Raw genomic sequence first — 16,638 nt, 5'->3', positions numbered from 1 at the left:
CCCCTCTTTTCCACCCCATTTTTTTTTTTTGAGACAGAGTCTCTGTTGCCCAGGCTGGGGTGCAGTGGCGTGATCTGGGCTCACTGCAACCTCTACCTCCCGGGTTCAAGTGATTCTCCTGCCTCAGCCACCTGAGTAACTGGGATTACAGACATGTGCCACAACACCTGACTGATTTTTGTATATTTTTAGTAGAGATGGGGTTTCACCATGTTGGCAAGACTGGTCTGGAACTCCTGACCTCAAGTCATCCACCTGCCTTGGCCTCCCAAAGTGCTGGGATTATAGATGTGAGCCACCGCGACTGGCCTCCACCCCATTTTCTTTCTTTCTTTCTTTTTTGTCTTTTTTTTTTTTTTTTTTTTTTTTTTTTTTTGAGACGGAGTCTTGTTCTGTCACCCAGGCTGGAGTGCAGTGGTGCAATCTCGGCTCACTGCAAGCTCCGCCTCCCGGGTTCACGCCATTCTCCTGCCTCAGCCTCTCCGAGTAGCTGGGACTACAGGCGCCCGCCACCACGCCCGGCTAATTTTTTTGTATTTTTTTAGTAGAGACGGGGTTTCACCGTGGTCTCGATCTCCTGACCTCGTGATCCGCCCGTCTTGGCCTCCAAAAGTGCTTGGATTACAGGCGTGAGCCACCGTGCCCGGCCTCCACCCCATTTTCTAAACTGGAAGCTGAAAGGCACAGGGCAGATTAATAATCCTTAAAGCCAAAGGACAGGAAATTTTAGCGAAGACTCCAGTTTTTTGTGCAGTCTAATGTTACTCCTGATTGCTTTAGAGATGGACTCCTTAATCAACTCCTCCAATCCTCTTCCGCCCCCAGGGGGCAGTTTTAATTGATGGGCTCAGCACATAATTGAAATTAAAAACGTACATCTCATGGTGTTTGGCTCATTCAAGCAGCCAATGGAAACTCAGAGCTAAATCTTTGTAAAAGTTCTAGGCTCTGCTTCCCAGCAGAGGGGGAAACCGGCTCCCAAAGAGGCCGTTTTGTGGAGACAGACATCTGAGAAGTGGGCTTCGGATCTATTTCATGGTCTTGGTGGTTGTGCAACTGGCCACTTGGGTTCACGGAAGGATGCAAAGGGCAGGGAGGTGGGAATAGAGCGGGGGAAAGGTGACTCCCGCCAAAGAATTTTTCTAACATCTATCAAGTATCGTGATTAGAACTTTTTTCTCCGCAGACTCCTCCAATTTTTGAGCGCGGTATTTTTCGGCACAGGAAGCGGCCCGGAGGAGCTGCAGAGCAAAGCCTCCCCTCTCTGGCACCGCATGGGAGTGCCCCGTGGGATGAGGGAGAGGACAAGGCAGTCAGGCAAAGGTTAGAGGAGGAAAGCAAAGGCAGGGGCCCAGAACCACTCCAGGAAATGTTTGGATTTCTCCACCAGGAGGGAGGACAAACAAGCTTTTTTCTTGCCTTCTGGGCAGCTTTGTGTGCTCTCCAGCACGGAGTCCGAGGAGGAACAGCGAAGCTGAAAATAAAAATTATTCTGGCGCTGGACCCAATCGCTCCTCTACGGCATCAATCTCATCAGACCCCCCCACCCTACTGCCTCTCAGAAATGACCACTTTTGCAAAATTGCATGCATTTCCAAGCTTCATCCGGCTCCAGGCTTGGCCTCTCCGAGAGGCAGGCGGCTTGTGAGACGGGCTCCAGAGAAAAGACCTCCCTGGGTCTCTCATTTCCTGGCTGAAGTTTCTCTTCTCGCTGCTGTGGCAGCATCCAACCCACACACAGGACCCGCATCCTGGGTGATGAAGTCAGACACGCAGCAGCTGGGTGAGTGCTAACGCTCAGATAAGCATCTGTGCCATTGTGGGGACTCCCTGGGCTGCTCCGCACCCGGACACTTGCTCTGTCCGCGCCATGTACAACGGATCGTGCTGCCGCATCGAGGGGGACACCATCTCCCAGGTGATGCCGCCGCTGCTCATTGTGGCCTTTGTGCTGGGCGCACTAGGCAATGGGGTCGCCCTGTGTGGTTTCTGCTTCCACATGAAGACCTGGAAGCCGAGCACTGTTTACCTTTTCAACTTGGCCGTGGCTGATTTCCTCCTTATGATCTGCCTGCCTTTTCGGACAGACTATTACCTCAGACGTAGACACTGGGCTTTTGGGGACATTCCCTGCCGAGTGGGGCTCTTCACGTTGGCCATGAACAGGGCCGGGAGCATCGTGTTCCTTACGGTGGTGGCTGTGGACAGGTATTTCAAAGTGGTCCACCCCCACCACGCGGTGAACACTATCTCCACCCGGACGGCGGCTGGCATCGTCTGCACCCTGTGGACCCTGGTCATCGTGGGAACACTGTATCTTTTGCTGGAGAACCATCTCTGTGTGCAAGAGACGGCGGTCTCCTGTGAGAGCTTCATCATGGAGTCGGCCAATGGCTGGCATGACATCATGTTCCAGCTGGAGTTCTTTCTGCCCCTCGGCATCATCTTATTTTGCTCCTTCAAGATTGTTTGGAGCCTGAGGCGGAGGCAGCAGCTGGCCAGACAGGCTCGGATGAAGAAGGCGACCCGGTTCATCATGGTGGTGGCCATTGTGTTCATCACGTGCTACCTGCCCAGCGTGTCCGCTAGACTCTATTTCCTCTGGACGGTGCCCTCGAGCGCCTGCGATCCCTCTGTCCACGTGGCCCTGCACATCACCCTCAGCTTCACCTACACGAACAGCATGCTGGATCCCCTGGTGTATTATTTTTCAAGCCCCTCGTTTCCCAAATTCTACAACAAGCTCAAAATCTGCAGTCTGAAACCCAAGCAGCCAGGACACTCAAAAACACAAAGGCCGGAAGAGAAGCCAATTTCGAACCTCGGTCGCAGGAGTTGCATCAGTGTGACAAATAGTTTCCAAAGCCAGTCTGATGGGCAGTGGGATCCCCACATTGTTGAGTGACACTTAACGAGCAGACCAACCACACTGAGGAACATAGAGTGGTGATTTAGAATTAACTCATGCTAAGGGGGTCGGGGGCTTTGAAAATGCTACCCCCCTTTCTTATTGCAAGACGGCTTCATGCACATGAACTGCATCCTTCTCATTCTGTCGGAAATGAAATTCACACAACTATACCTTCTGGGGAGGTTCCAGTTGATTGAAGTGAGTTGGCTGCATTTTCTTATCTGATCACAATGGCAGGGGACAGAATGTGCATGGAGTGGAGCGTGTGTGTGTTGGGAGGAGGGCTAGGAACTGCACAGCCCCTGTGTAATTCTTGTTGTTTGTTTTTGTTTTGAGACAGAGTCTCGCCCTGTCTCCCAGGCTGGAATCAAGTGGCACAGTCTCGGCTCACTGCAACCTCCGCCTCCCGGGTTCAAGCAATTCTCCTGCCTCAGCCTCCCGAGTAGCTGGGATTAGAGGCACCAGCCAACACACCCGGCTAATTTTTGTATTTTTAGTAGAGACAGGGTTTTGCCATGTTGGCCAGGCTGGTCTCGAGCTCCTGATCTCAGGTGACCCGCCTGCCTCGGCCTCCCAAAGTGGTGGGATCATAGGCGTGAGCCACGGTGCCCGGCCTCCCCTGTGTCATTTTAAATGGCTAAGTAAATGGGTATATGTGTTTAAATGGGGCATGTTCTCTCTCTTAGGGGGTAGGGGGCAGTTAGTAGCACTTCATATCCTCTGACCTTATCTCAGAAAATAGAAACCGGGCTAAGTCAATCAATGCTTTATTTCAGGCCGAATGAGGATCTTTAGATTGGGATGTATAGATCTATCAATTTTCATCTTTACATTTCTTTGTATATCTGTACATTTTGTCCAAATGTACATCTGTATGTTTGTCATCGTTGTGACTTCCCGGTAGCCCAAGAACAACAACAACAAAACAATCTGCTCTGACCTTCTTCAAATCTTTGTATTTCAAAGAAGGTGCTGAGGGATCTGTTTCCTTGCCCTGGCTTCTCCAGTGGGTTGTGCTGAGTCCAATACAATTGCTTTTATAATTGCTTTTGACGACTTGTCATGTGACTGTGAATTGAAATTATTCATTTACTTATTCTCCAAGTATTTACTGAATTTGTATTTGGTGGCAGGCACTATACTGTGTAATTTTTAGTGGAGGGTCGTTAGTCAACTCATATGTGACAGTAAAGTTTTTTGGGTGGTGGGGGCAGAGAAGTTAAGAGCTTTCATCCTGGCTGGGCGCGGTGGCTCAGGCCTGTAATCCCAGCACTTTGGGAGGCCGAGGCGGGCGGATCATGAGGTCAGGAGATCGAGACCATCCTGGCTAACACGGTGAAACCCCGTCTCTACTAAAATTACAAAAAAATTAGCTGGGCGTGGTGGCAGGCGCCTGTAGTCCCGGCTACTCGGGAAGCTGAGGCAGGAGAATGGCATGAACCCGGGAGGCGGAGCTTGCAGTGAGCCGAAATCGCGCCACTGCACTCCAGCCTGGGCGACAGAGCAAGACTCCATCTCAAAAAAAAAAAAAAAAAAAACAAAGAGCTTTCATTCTTTCACGGAATACAGTTTCTAGACAGATTCTGTGTGAACATCAGTGTTGTTCTCTTATTGCAAGACTGCCTCATACACATGAGTTTCCCAAATGTGTACCTGGACCCCTCGAAACAGAGGACTCTACGAAATGACAAGCTGCCCCTACCCTGAATTAGGGGGAAACATTCCAGGCCAACTCTAGCTCCTTTCCCAAGCTACAAAGTGGTGAACGTGGTTCTCAACTCCTTAATTTATACTCTCTCAAATGCCCAGGATACTCTACCCACTTAAGAACTTTGCCAACTTCTGGGGGCCGGGCATGGTGGCTCATGCCTGTGATCCCAGCACTTTGGGAGACTGAGGCGGGTGGATCACCTGCGGTCAGGAGTTCCGGACCAGCCTGACCAACAAGGAGAACACTCGTCTCTACTAAAAATACAAAATTAGCCTGGTGTGGTGACGCATGCCTATAATCCCAGCTATTCGGGAGGCTGAGGCAGGAAAATCGCTTGAACCCAGGAGGTGGAGGTTGTGGTGAGCTGAGATCGCGCCATTGCACTCCAGACTGGGCCGCAAGAGTGAGACGCTGTCTCAAAAAAAAAAAAAAGGCCGGGCGCGGTGGCTCACGCTTGTAATCCCAGCACTTTGGGAGGCCGAGGCGGGCGGATCACGAGGTCAGGAGATCGAGACCACAGTGAAACCCCGTCTCTACTAAAAATACAAAAAAATTAGCCGGGCGTGGTGGCGGGCGCCTGTAGTCCCAGCTACTCGGAGAGGCTGAGGCAGGAGAATGGCGTGAACCCGGGAGGCGGAGCTTGCAGTGAGCCGAGATCGCACCACTGCACTCCAGCCTGGGTGACAGAGCGAGACTCCGTCTCAAAAAAAAAAAAAAAAAAAAAAAGAACTTTGCCAACTTCTAGTTCTTTGGCCTCAAAACACCCCTCTAGGCTGTCCCTATTATTCCTTTTTTCAGAGGCACTGCACAGCCTAGTGATGAAAAGTACGAGCTATAGAGCATTAGATGCATCCACGTTTGAATCCCAGCTTAAGCATTTACTAGGTCTGTGATCTTAGGGCATCTTGTGTTTTTAGACACTGAGTCTCGCTCTATTGCCCAGGCTGGAGTACAGTGGCATGATCACAGCTCACTGCAGCCTCAAACTCCTGGGCTCAAGTGTTCCTCCCACCTCAGTCTCCTGAATAGCTGGGAGTACAGGCATGAGCCACCACACTCAGCTAATTTTTAAATTTTTTTATAGAGATGAGGTCTCACTCACTGCATTGTCCAGGCTGGTCTCAAACTCCTGGCCTCAAGCAATCCTCCCACCTTGGCCTCCCAAAGTATTGGGATTGCCTGCATGAGCCACTGCTCCCAGCCTGGCATATATATATATATATTTTTTTTTTTTTTTTTTTTTTTTTTGAGACAGAGTCTCGCTCTGTCGCCAGACTGGAGTACAGTGGCCCAGTCTCAGCTTACTGCAGGCTCTGCCTCCCAGGTTCACGCCATTCTCCTGCCTCAGCCTCCCAAGTAGCTGGGACTACAGGTGCCCTGCCACCACGCCAGGCTAATTTTTTGTATTTTTAGTACAGACGGTGTTTCACTGTGTTAGCCGGGATGGTCTTGATCTCCTGACTTGTGATCCGCCTGCCTCGGCCTCCCAAAGTGCTGGGATTACAGGTGTAAGCCACCGCGCCCCGCCCAGCCTGGCAGATTTTACTTAACCATTTGTAGCTTCATTTTCCTAAAGTGCTGGGATTACAGGCATGAGTCACTGTGCCCGACTCAGCCTGGCAGATTTTATTTAACTATTTGTAGCTTCATTTTCCTCGTCTGTCAAACAGGGATACTGTAATACAACCTCAGTGTGTCATTGGACAGTTTAAATGAGTGTACATTCCTGAAGTGTCAGAACTTTGCTCACTGTTATATACCCAATGCCTAGAAGAGGACCTGCACATAGCAGGTGCTCAGTAAATGTTTGTTAAATGAATGAATGATTAAGTGCACGTAAAGCATTAAGCATAGCGCCTGGCAGTAAGTGCTCAATATTATGACTTCTTATATTAACACGTTTTACACATAAAGAAATGGAGGCACGAAAGCAATTTCCTCTGGGGTTTAGAGTCTTCAGTTGTTTCTCTGTTATCACGCCTGAATTCCCCCGCCCCTCAGTTACCTGGGGAGGAGTAGAGGCAAGAGTTCTTACCAGCATCAAAGAGTCATACATCCTCCTGATAGGAATCTGCGAAAACACACACTTCTGCTTTTAGTTCTAAGAATTCTCTCCTGGGCTGTTGCTCCTTTGTTCCTTCATCATAATAAAAATGGATTCTGAAAGCAAATCTGTGTCCTGTGTGTGACTCTAGGTCAAAGGACCCCTAGGATTTTGCCCTCTAAGGAAAAAAAACTAAAATATCCAGAACTGCATGGCAGGCAGGCAGGCAGAGGTTCTCACCAAAAAAACAGCAAGCACAAACAAAAAGAAAAATCAAATCCAAACTGAAATACAGTCTTGACTCTAAATTTGCTTCCCTTTTTACGTTCGCAGAATGTGACGAAAAATACATCTTAGCAAGAAGTTTCTTTGGACATTGTAAAGAAGTGGAGTATAGCTTTGTTGACAACACTTTGTTTAAACTATCTGAAACAGGAAAATGACTGATTTAGAGGAAAATGTGTTCTTTCTCTCTCTCTCTTTTTTTTTTTTTTTAGGTGAGACGGGGTCTCACTGTGTTGCCCAGGCTGGAGTGCAGTGGTGTGATCGTGGCTCACTGCAACCTCGACTTCTGGGCTCAAGCGATCCTCCCACCTCAGCCTCCCTAGTAGCTGGGGCCACAGGTACACTCCACCATGTCCAGCTAATTTTTCTGTAATTTTTGTAGAGATGGGGTCTCATTATGTTGCCCAGGCTCGTCTCAAACTCCTGGGTTCAAGTGATCCTTCCTCCTTGTTCCTCCTTTTAGAGTCTTTCAGGAAAAGTCACATGAAAGCTGGAAGAGCTGTAAGTCTATAGGGATGACGTGGAAAAAACAAGAGGTATCTTTTATTCGTGCTAACCATGGTAAAACTTTCAGTTCTCGTCTATTCTCCGAATGGATTTCCTTACCCTTTATTAAAACCAAAATGTTTAAGATGGCATCTGAAGGTTACTAGAGTGCAGGGGCTCCTTGGAGGGGATTAGAACTCTGGGGCACAAGGGCTTGAGCCAGTTGTTCTTAAGGTGGGGACTTGGCTGCACTGTGAGGCATGGTCTGTACTTGTTGGCTTCCCAGACCTTCTGATTCACAGAGGTTTCTAATACGATTCAAGAAAGACCCCATCATCACAATGAGTGCATAAATGGCTTTGAGATCAGCGACCTACTTTGCAGGCCCAGGTGAAAAATGAAAATGTGGGGTCCCTTGTTCAAAAGGTGTTAATGGCTGAGCGAGGTGGCTCGTGCCTGTAATTCCAGAGCTTTGGGAGTTTGAGGCGGGAGGATCACTTGAGGCCAAGAGTTTGACACCACTCTGGGCAACACGGTGAGACTCCATCTCTACAAAAATTTTAAAAATTAGCCAGGTGTGGTGGTGCGTGACTATAGTCCTAGCTACTTGAGAGGCTGAGGTGAGAGGATCCCTTGAGATCAAGAAGTAGAGGCTTCAGTGAGCTATGATCATGCCACTAAATTAAAGAAAATTTTTTTTGAGACGGAGTCTCGCTCTGTCACCCAGGCTGGAGTGCAGTGGCGCATCTTGGCTCACTGCAACCTCCGCCTCCCTGGTTCAAGCGATTCTCCTGTCTCAGCCTCTTGAGTAACTGGGACAACAGGCGCATGCCACAGCAGCAGGCTAATTTTTTTATATTTTTAGTAGACACAAGGTTTCACCATATTGGCCAGGCTGGTCTTGAACTCCTGACCTGGTGATGCACCCACCTCTGCCTCACAAAGTGCTGGGATTACAGGTGTGAGCCACTGCGCCCGGCCAAAATTTTTTTTAAATAATAAAAAGTATTAAGAATTTTGAAGATGGTAGCACAGGGCCCTTCTGAGCTCATCCATGAAGTGGAGGCTCTAAGTTTATACACATTTTTTAAATTTATTATATATATTTATGCTATATAATTTTTACTTATGACATATAAGTGTTTATCATATATTTACCATATTGTCATATTTATACACAAATAAATTATATGATGTAAATATATAATCACTCATATATTAAGAGAGAGAGATGGAATAGAATAAACAGATGAAACAGATGGGCTCACATATGAGCCAAATCTGTATTCGGGTTTCTGTGTATAGGACTATGAAATGATATAATGGGAGGGGGGTATTTTATTCCTTATAAGGATTCGTTCATTCTTTTCCTCTTTTGAGGAAGATTAATGAAGCACCAGCTCTATACCAGACACAGTAGAAACATAAATGAAAAACATAGCCACGGGGCCCATTGTAGAAACCAAGGGAAAAAATAAAATTACAAAATATAAAATTATAAAATATGACCGGGGTGGTGGCTCACATCTGTAATCCCAGCAGTTTGGGAGGCCAAGGTGGGCAGATCACTTGAGGTCAGGAGTTCAAGACCAGCCTGGCCAATATGGTGAAATCTCGTCTCTACTAAAAATACGAAAATTAGCTGGGTGTGGTGGTGCGTGCCTGTAATCCCAGCTACTCAGGGGACTGAGGCAGGAGAATCGCTTGAGCCTGGGAGGCAGAGGTTTTAGTGAGCTGAGATCACACCACTGCACTCCAGCCTGGGTGACTGAGCAAGACTCTGTCTCAAAAATATAATAAAATAATACAATAAAATAATAAAATTATCCTGTGGGACCCTGTGTTTGGCACTTTCTTTTTTTTTTTTTTTTTTTTTTTTTTTTTTTTTTTTTTTGAGACGGAGTCTCGCTCTGTCGCCCAGGCTGGAGTGCAGTGGCGCGATCTCGGCTCACTGCAAGCTCCGCCTCCCGGGTTCACGCCATTCTCCTGCCTCAGCCTCTCCGAGTAGCTGGGACTACAGGCGCCCGCCACCACGCCCGGCTAATTTTTTGTATTTTTAGTAGAGACGGGGTTTCACCATGGTCTCGATCTCCTGACCTCGTGATCTGCCCGCCTCGGCCTCCCAAAGTGCTGGGATTACAAGCGTGAGCCACCGCGCCCGGCCGTGTTTGGCACTTTCACACAGGGTCGTGCAGGAGAATCCAGGGCCCTTACTCCTGTCTTAGTCGTCTCAGAGGAAGTAGCTTGCAAACTTGGCTCTGAAGGATGGACAGGAAGCCACCAGGGACATAGTGGGGAAGGGGATTCCAGGCAGATGTAGAGAGGTGAAAAAGAGCAAACCGTTTGGGAAATACAGGAAGACCAGTAGGGCAGGAACGAAAAGTCCAGGCTGGGGCTGCGACCACTCGGTAAGACGTGAAGCCATGAGGTCAGCCGAGGAGGGAAGGGTCTGTTGTCTGTTCTAACCCTTAGCGTGACAGAAGATTCATGAATAGACTTTCAGATTCCTCTCTATCTTGTTTTTGTTCTTGAGACAGGGTGTTGCTCTGTCACCCAGGCTGGGGTGCGGTGGCATGATCTCAGCTCACTGTAACCTTGAACCCTTGGGCTCCAGCAGTCCACCTGCCTCAGCCTCTCAAGTAGCTGGGGCCACAGGCATGTGCCACCATGCCCAGCTAATTTTGGTATTTTTTGTAGAGACCAGGTCTTGCTGTGTTGCCCAGGCTGGTCTTGAACTCCTGAGTTCAAGGGATCCGCCCACCTTGGCCTCCCAAAGTGCTGGGATTACAGGTGTGAGCCACCATGCCTGGCCTCTTACATTTTCTTCTAAGAGTTTTTTAGATTTAGCTCTTACATTTAGGTCGTAACCCAAGTTGAGTTAATTTCTGTGTACCGTGTAGCAAAGGGGTCCAGTTCTTTTGCTTGTGGCGACTTAGTTGTCCCAACATCATTTATTACAAAGACTCTTCTTTCCCCCATTGTCTTGGCACCCTTGTTGAAAATCAGCTGATCATGAATATAAGGGTTTATTTCTGGACTCTCAGTCCTGCTCTCTTGAGCTGTAATATCTATCCTTATGCCAGAATCACACTGGACTACTGTAGCTTTGCAGTAAATATTTAAATCAAGAAGGGAGAGTTCTCCAACTTAGTTCTTCTTTTTCAAGATTATTTGGTTATTCTGGTTTGCCCTTAGGTTTTTTACAATAAACCCAAACGTTTCAAAACCATGAAGTGCTCTTCTCCTTTTTCAAAAGAAATGTGTGTGTGTATCTATGTGTCTCTGCCAGTCAGTACGATCAGCTTCCTCTCTACCCCTTACTTCCCAGCTTCTACTACTACATCTCCTTGGTTAGGGGCCTGGGGGCCCCTTATTTCCTGCTAGCCAAGGCTCTCAACTCAGTGTCATCTATATTCTGTAGTGGCGAGTCTGAATGGCCCCAATGCGCTGTACCTCCTGGCACTCCCACCCTTAGGTGGCACCTCCCAGTGGAGTATGGACTGGCTCTGTGATTTGTTTTGCCTGATTGAATGTGGTGGAGGTGACGTTCTGGGATTTCTAACCCCAGGGATGAAGAAGCTCTGCCTGTGTGCTTTCAGAAGCCCTAAGTATGTCCATGTACGAAGTCCAGACTACGCCATGGAAAGAACATGTGAAGAGGCTGTGTGTAGATGCCACATAGAGGGGCCACACAGAGAGGCCAGAGGGATGCCACGTAGAGAGGCGACAAGGTTCTGTGGAGACAGAGAGAAGCCTGAGTGTCCCAGTGTCCTGCTTAAGCATCCGTATGACTCTAGCCCGGCTACTATCTGAGAATCCCCAAATGAGAAGCACCCAGCTGAGGCCAGCCACCCCAGAGAACCATGACAGATGACACAGTGGAGGTTGTGTTAAGCCACTACGTTTTGTGGCAATTTGTTATGCAGCAATAGATAATTAAAACAGAAATCTGATGGCCTGGCACGGTGGCTCACACCTGTAATCCCAGCACTTTGGGAGGTCGAGGCTGGAAGATCACCTGGGCCTAGGGTTTGAGACCAGCCTGGGCAATGCAGTGAGACCCTATCTCTATTTAAATAATAAATAAAACCAAAAATCCCAGCTTAGTTCAAAGACACGAAATAGTTACTTAACCTCCCAATGCCTCAGTTTCTCAATCTGTAAAATGGAGATGATAATGACAATAACAACACATCTGTCACAGGGTTTTTGTGAAGATTAAAGGAGATCACGTATGCAAATCTCTCAGTACAATGCAATCGTGTCACTATTAATTTTTATAATAATTCAATCCAGTTTAGTGGCACACATTCAAGTTGTCATAAGATAACCAGGCATGGAGATTCAACTGGCTGAGTCATAAATTCTAAGTGGAGTTTCTACGAAATGCAGTGGGATCACTGTCTTCACTCTTGAAATGATTCATTAAACAAGTTTCTGTACAACTCATACACGTGTAAGAAAAAAATAATAAATACATAAAAGAAGGACACAAGCAAGACAAAACATGTCCACTGTGTAGTGGGAAGACTGGAAATTCCATCGGAGGCACCAGAATCCAAAGAGGCTGCCCTTTAGATTCTGCCCGAGTAGTCGCGAACTTTGGTTTAGAATCACGCAGTGTGAGAGCTGGGAGGAAGTTCGAAGATCATCTGCTTCCTCACGAGCACATGAGGAGGGTGAGGGGTTAAGGGGTTAAGGGGTTTCACAGATAGTTAATGAGAGAGCCAGAACATACATCCAGGCTCCAGATTCTTTTGCGAACTTTTTTTTTTTTTTTTGAGACAGAGTCTCGCTGTCGCCCAGGCTGGAGTGCAGTGGCCCGATCTCGGCTCCCTGCAGGCTCCGCCCCGCGGGGTTCACGCCATTCTCCTGCCTCAGCCTCCCGAGTAGCTGGGACTACAGGCGCCCACCACCTTGCCTGGCTAATTTTTTCTATTTTTAGTAGAGACGGGGTTTCACTGTGTTAGCCAGGATGGTCTTGATCTCCTGACCTTGTGATCCGCCCACCTCGGCCTCCCAAAGTGCTGAGATTACAGGCGTGAGCCACCGCGCGTGGCCTTGCAAACTTAACATTTGTGGTGGTTCTTTTATTTATTTATTTTGATTTTATTTTAATATTATTATTATTTTTTGACATGGATTCTCTGTTGCCCAGGCTGGAGTGCAGTGGTGTGATCTTGGCTTGCTGCAACCTCCGCCTCCTGGGTTCAAGCGATTCTCCTGCCTCAGCCTCCTAAGTAGCTGGGACTACAAGCACCTGCCACCACACCCGGCTAATTTTTGTATTTTTAGTAGAGACGAGGTTTCACCATATTGGCCAGGCTGGTCCTGAACTCCTGACCTCATGATCTGCCCGCCTCGGCCTCCCAAAGTGCTGGGATTACAAGGGTGAGCCACTGGGCCTGGCCTGTGGTTGTTTTTTTCTAATTTTATCCATGACCGTTTAAAAAAAACACACACACACACACAAAAATTATGAAATTGTGAAACTTAGAAAGGGAGAGTCCCTTGCAAATTTCAGCTTCTAGAAATAAATACTGCTGACTTTTCTGACTCTTAGTTAATAAAGGCCCTGAGGATTACTTTATGAATGTTATTGACAAGTGTCCACATACATCCAAGAAGGAAGCATGGTATTCACAGGCAGCAAGAACAAGAAACAAATACCAATTATTTCACTAAAGCCTGAACAGCATGACCTCCAACCCCACCATGCCCTGAGCAAGATCTTCAACCTTCCAGACAAGGCAATAACATAACAAGAGGCAGTGTAGCATGATGGTTAGGGACACAGTCTTTGATTGAAGTCACTGCCAGATTCAAATCCAAGCTCAGCTTTTTTTTTTCTTTTAGTTTTGAGACAGGGTCTCACTCTGTCGCCCAGGCTGGAGTGCATTGGCGCTATCTCGGCTCACTGCAAGCTCCGCCTCCCGGGTTCATGCCATTCTCCTGCCTCAGTTCCCGAGTAGCTGGGACTACAGGCGCCTGCCACCACACCTGGCTAATTTTTTGTTGTTGTATTTTTAGTAGAGACAGGGTTTCAGGGTGTTAGCCAGGATGGTCTTGATCTCCTGACCTCATGATCCGTGATCCGCCTGCCTTCGCCTCCCGAAGTGCTGGGATTACAGGCGTGAGCCACTGCGCCTGGCCCCCTTTTTTTTTTTTTTTTTTTTTTTTTTTGAGACAGAGTTTCCCTCTTGTTGCCCAGGCTGTAGTGCAATGGCGTGATCTCAGCTCACCGCAACCTCCGCCTCCTGGATCCCAGTTCAAGCGTTTCACCTGCCTCAGCCTACTGAGTAGCTGGGATTGCAGGCAGGTGCCACCACACCCAGATAAATTTTGTATTTTTAGTAGAGATGGGGTTTCACCATGTTGACCAGGTTGGTCTCGAACTCCTGACCTTGTGATCCACCCACCTCACCCTCCCAAAGTGCTGGGATTACAGGCGTGAGCCACCGTGCCCGGTTTTTTTTTTTTTTTTTTTTTTTTTTTTTGTGGAGTCTCGCTCTATCACCCAGGCTGCAGTGCAGTGGCACAATCTCGATTCACTGCAACCTCCAACTCCCTGGTTCAAGCGATTCTCCTGCCTCAGCCTCCCAGGTAGCTGGGATTACAGGCACCCGACACCACGCCTGGCTAATTTTTGTAAATTTTAGTAGAGACGGGGTTTCACCATATTGGCCAAGATGGTCTGGATCTCCTGACCTTGTGATCCGCCCACCTCGGCCTCCCAAAGTGTTGGGATTACAGGCGTGAGCTACCGCGCCCGGCCACGCTCTGCTCTTATGAGCTGGGTGGCCCTGAGTATTTTATCCTCTCTGAGCTTCACTTTCCTTATTTTGAAATCAGAATCAATAATAATACCTTCCACATGGGCTACAGTCAGGGTGAAACAAGCGACTGAAAAAGCACTGAGCTCCTGGCTAACACAGTGAAACCCCGTCTCTACTAAAAATATAAAAAATTAGCTGGGCGTGGTGGCGGGTGCCTGTAGTCCGGGAGGCGGAGCTTGCAGTGAGCCGAGAGCCAGACTCGGTCTCAAAAAAAAAAGCACTGAGCACGGGCTCCAGCACATGGGAAGCTCTCTATAATGTTGGTGCCACCATCATCTTCTTCATCATGGTCTTCATCTCACCTGGATCATCATCAAGTACTTGTAGTTCTATGGGACACTAATATTAGGTCATCCTGACTCTAGTTCACTGTGAAGAGTCTATAAGCTCCTATTATTGAACCTGCGTTTGCAGCTAAATAAATAAATTGACATCTTATGGCCGGAAGTGATGGTTCACACCTGTAATGCACTTTGGGATGCCAAGGCGGGCGGATCACTTGAAGTCAGGAGTTCAAGATCAGCCTGGCCAAAATGGTGAAATCCCATCGCTACTAAAAATACAAAAATTAGCCAGGCATGGTGGCTGGCACCTGTAGTCTCAGCTACTTGGGAGGCTGAGGCAGCAGAATCGCTTGAACCCGGGAGGCAGAGGTTGCAGTGAGCCGAGATCATGCCACTGCAATCTAGCCTGGGCGACAGAGCGAAACTCCATCTCAAAAGAAAAAAAAAAAGGAAGAAATTTACATTTTATAACAAAGTAGAAGCAACACAGTTTAGAAACCTCCTGCACGGAAGAATTCATAAGACCAAAATATTAAAAGGAGAAAACATTCTATAGGATGACACCCAATCACACTGACAAGCAGAGAAACAATGTGTGCAATGGTGTCCCGCTACAAGGCAGAGTTCCATGTCCTCTTAGGTCCTGTCACTCTAACTTTAATTTTACAAAAATGGGAGCTTTAAAAATATCACATACTTAGTGGGGGAGGTTTTGCGGGTGTGGAGACAGAGTATACAAGACTGCCCATACTTTCTGCTCAATTTTGCTGTGAACCTAAAACTGCCCTAAAAAATAAAGTTCATTAAAAAAAAAAATCACGGCCAGGCACGGTGGCTCACGCCTGTAATCCCAGCACTTTGGGAGGCCGAGGCGGGCGGATCACAAGGTCCGGTGTTCAAGACCAGCCTGGCCAACATGGTGAAACCTTGTCTTTACTAAAAGTACAAAAAATTAGCTGGGCGTGGTGGTGCATGCCTGTAGTCCCAGCTACTCAGGAGGCTGAGGCAGAAGAATTGCTTGAACCTGGGAGGCAGAGGTTGCAGTGAGCTGAGATTGTGCCACTGTTCTCTAGCCTGGGTGACAGAGTGAGACTCTGTCTCAAAAAAAAAAAAAAAAAAAAAATCACATACTAAGGTTCCAAGGACATAAAACAAGATAGAGACCTCATCCAGTTTTTTGTTTGTTTCAGGGACCTGCAACCAAGTTTGTTACTGACCAGTTTCCTGGGCTGTCTAGAACAGACAGCTTATGGGGTACTAAGCCCATGCTCTATCCTAAGGTACCCCTCTTCATGCAGAGCGACACAGAAAAACAAATTTGTACCACAAAGTACATCCGATTTGCTACAGCTTACGACTAGCCTCATGAATCCTTTTTCTCATTAATTCACACTTTGCAAAAAAAAAAAACACATACTTAAATCACTTGACCACAGAAGCATATCAAAATCCCATATAAACAAAAAACCCAACTTATTTTAACATGCCACTGAAACTGGGCTTAAGTTTTCAAACGTCTTATGAAATATTATACTGTCCAGCAGGCTTTTTTTTTTTTTTTTTTTCCTAACTGGAGATGAATGGCAGAGTTCTGATGTGGAAAAGCAATCCATGTTTGTACAGAAAGGTGGCATAGGAAAAGTGGTGAAATTAAACCAGTCTGTCCTCATCAAACAGGCGACTACTGTCTTGTCAGCATTTCCAAAATGTCTGCTACTGTTTATGTCATATGCCTGTTAACTTTTCATGCTAATTCTTAGTGTTTCTGGAAAACCTCGCTGTTTGGCACCAAAAATTATTATTGCTATTGTTGTTGTTTTGTTAATTATGTAAGCCAAGCAGATGACGGTGAATTAATTCTGCAATGTTGAGTACTCAATTGGCATACAGGCACCCAGCCTTCCAAGGGATATCCTTCATATTTCACTGATTTTCGAATGACAGTCAGATTGCCTAAACTTATCCTTTATATTTAAGACATTTTGTGGGTTCCTGTATGCCCAGGGGATTTTTATTATTTGTTTATGCAAACAGCAGGTTGCATAAGAGCCTTGCTGGCCTTTTTTTTTTTTTTTAAGAGA

At 47.2% G+C, this 16,638-nt stretch overlaps 1 protein-coding gene across 1 annotated transcript; it reads left to right on the top strand.

Moving 5' to 3' along the window:
* The first annotated feature begins 1,870 nt into the window (after window positions 1-1,870).
* On the top strand, window positions 1,871-3,106 carry HCAR1 (hydroxycarboxylic acid receptor 1). Its single transcript, XM_055239259.2, has one exon. It carries the CDS (start codon window positions 1,871-1,873, stop codon window positions 2,903-2,905), a length of 1,035 nt encoding a protein of 344 aa, XP_055095234.1. The 3' UTR covers window positions 2,906-3,106.
* Window positions 3,107-16,638: the final 13,532 nt, after the last annotated feature.

This window comes from Symphalangus syndactylus, chromosome 13 (genome assembly GCF_028878055.3).
Source record: "Symphalangus syndactylus isolate Jambi chromosome 13, NHGRI_mSymSyn1-v2.1_pri, whole genome shotgun sequence".
Taxonomy (NCBI): domain Eukaryota; kingdom Metazoa; phylum Chordata; class Mammalia; order Primates; family Hylobatidae; genus Symphalangus; species Symphalangus syndactylus.
This window is presented reverse-complemented; position numbering and strand designations above follow the sequence as displayed.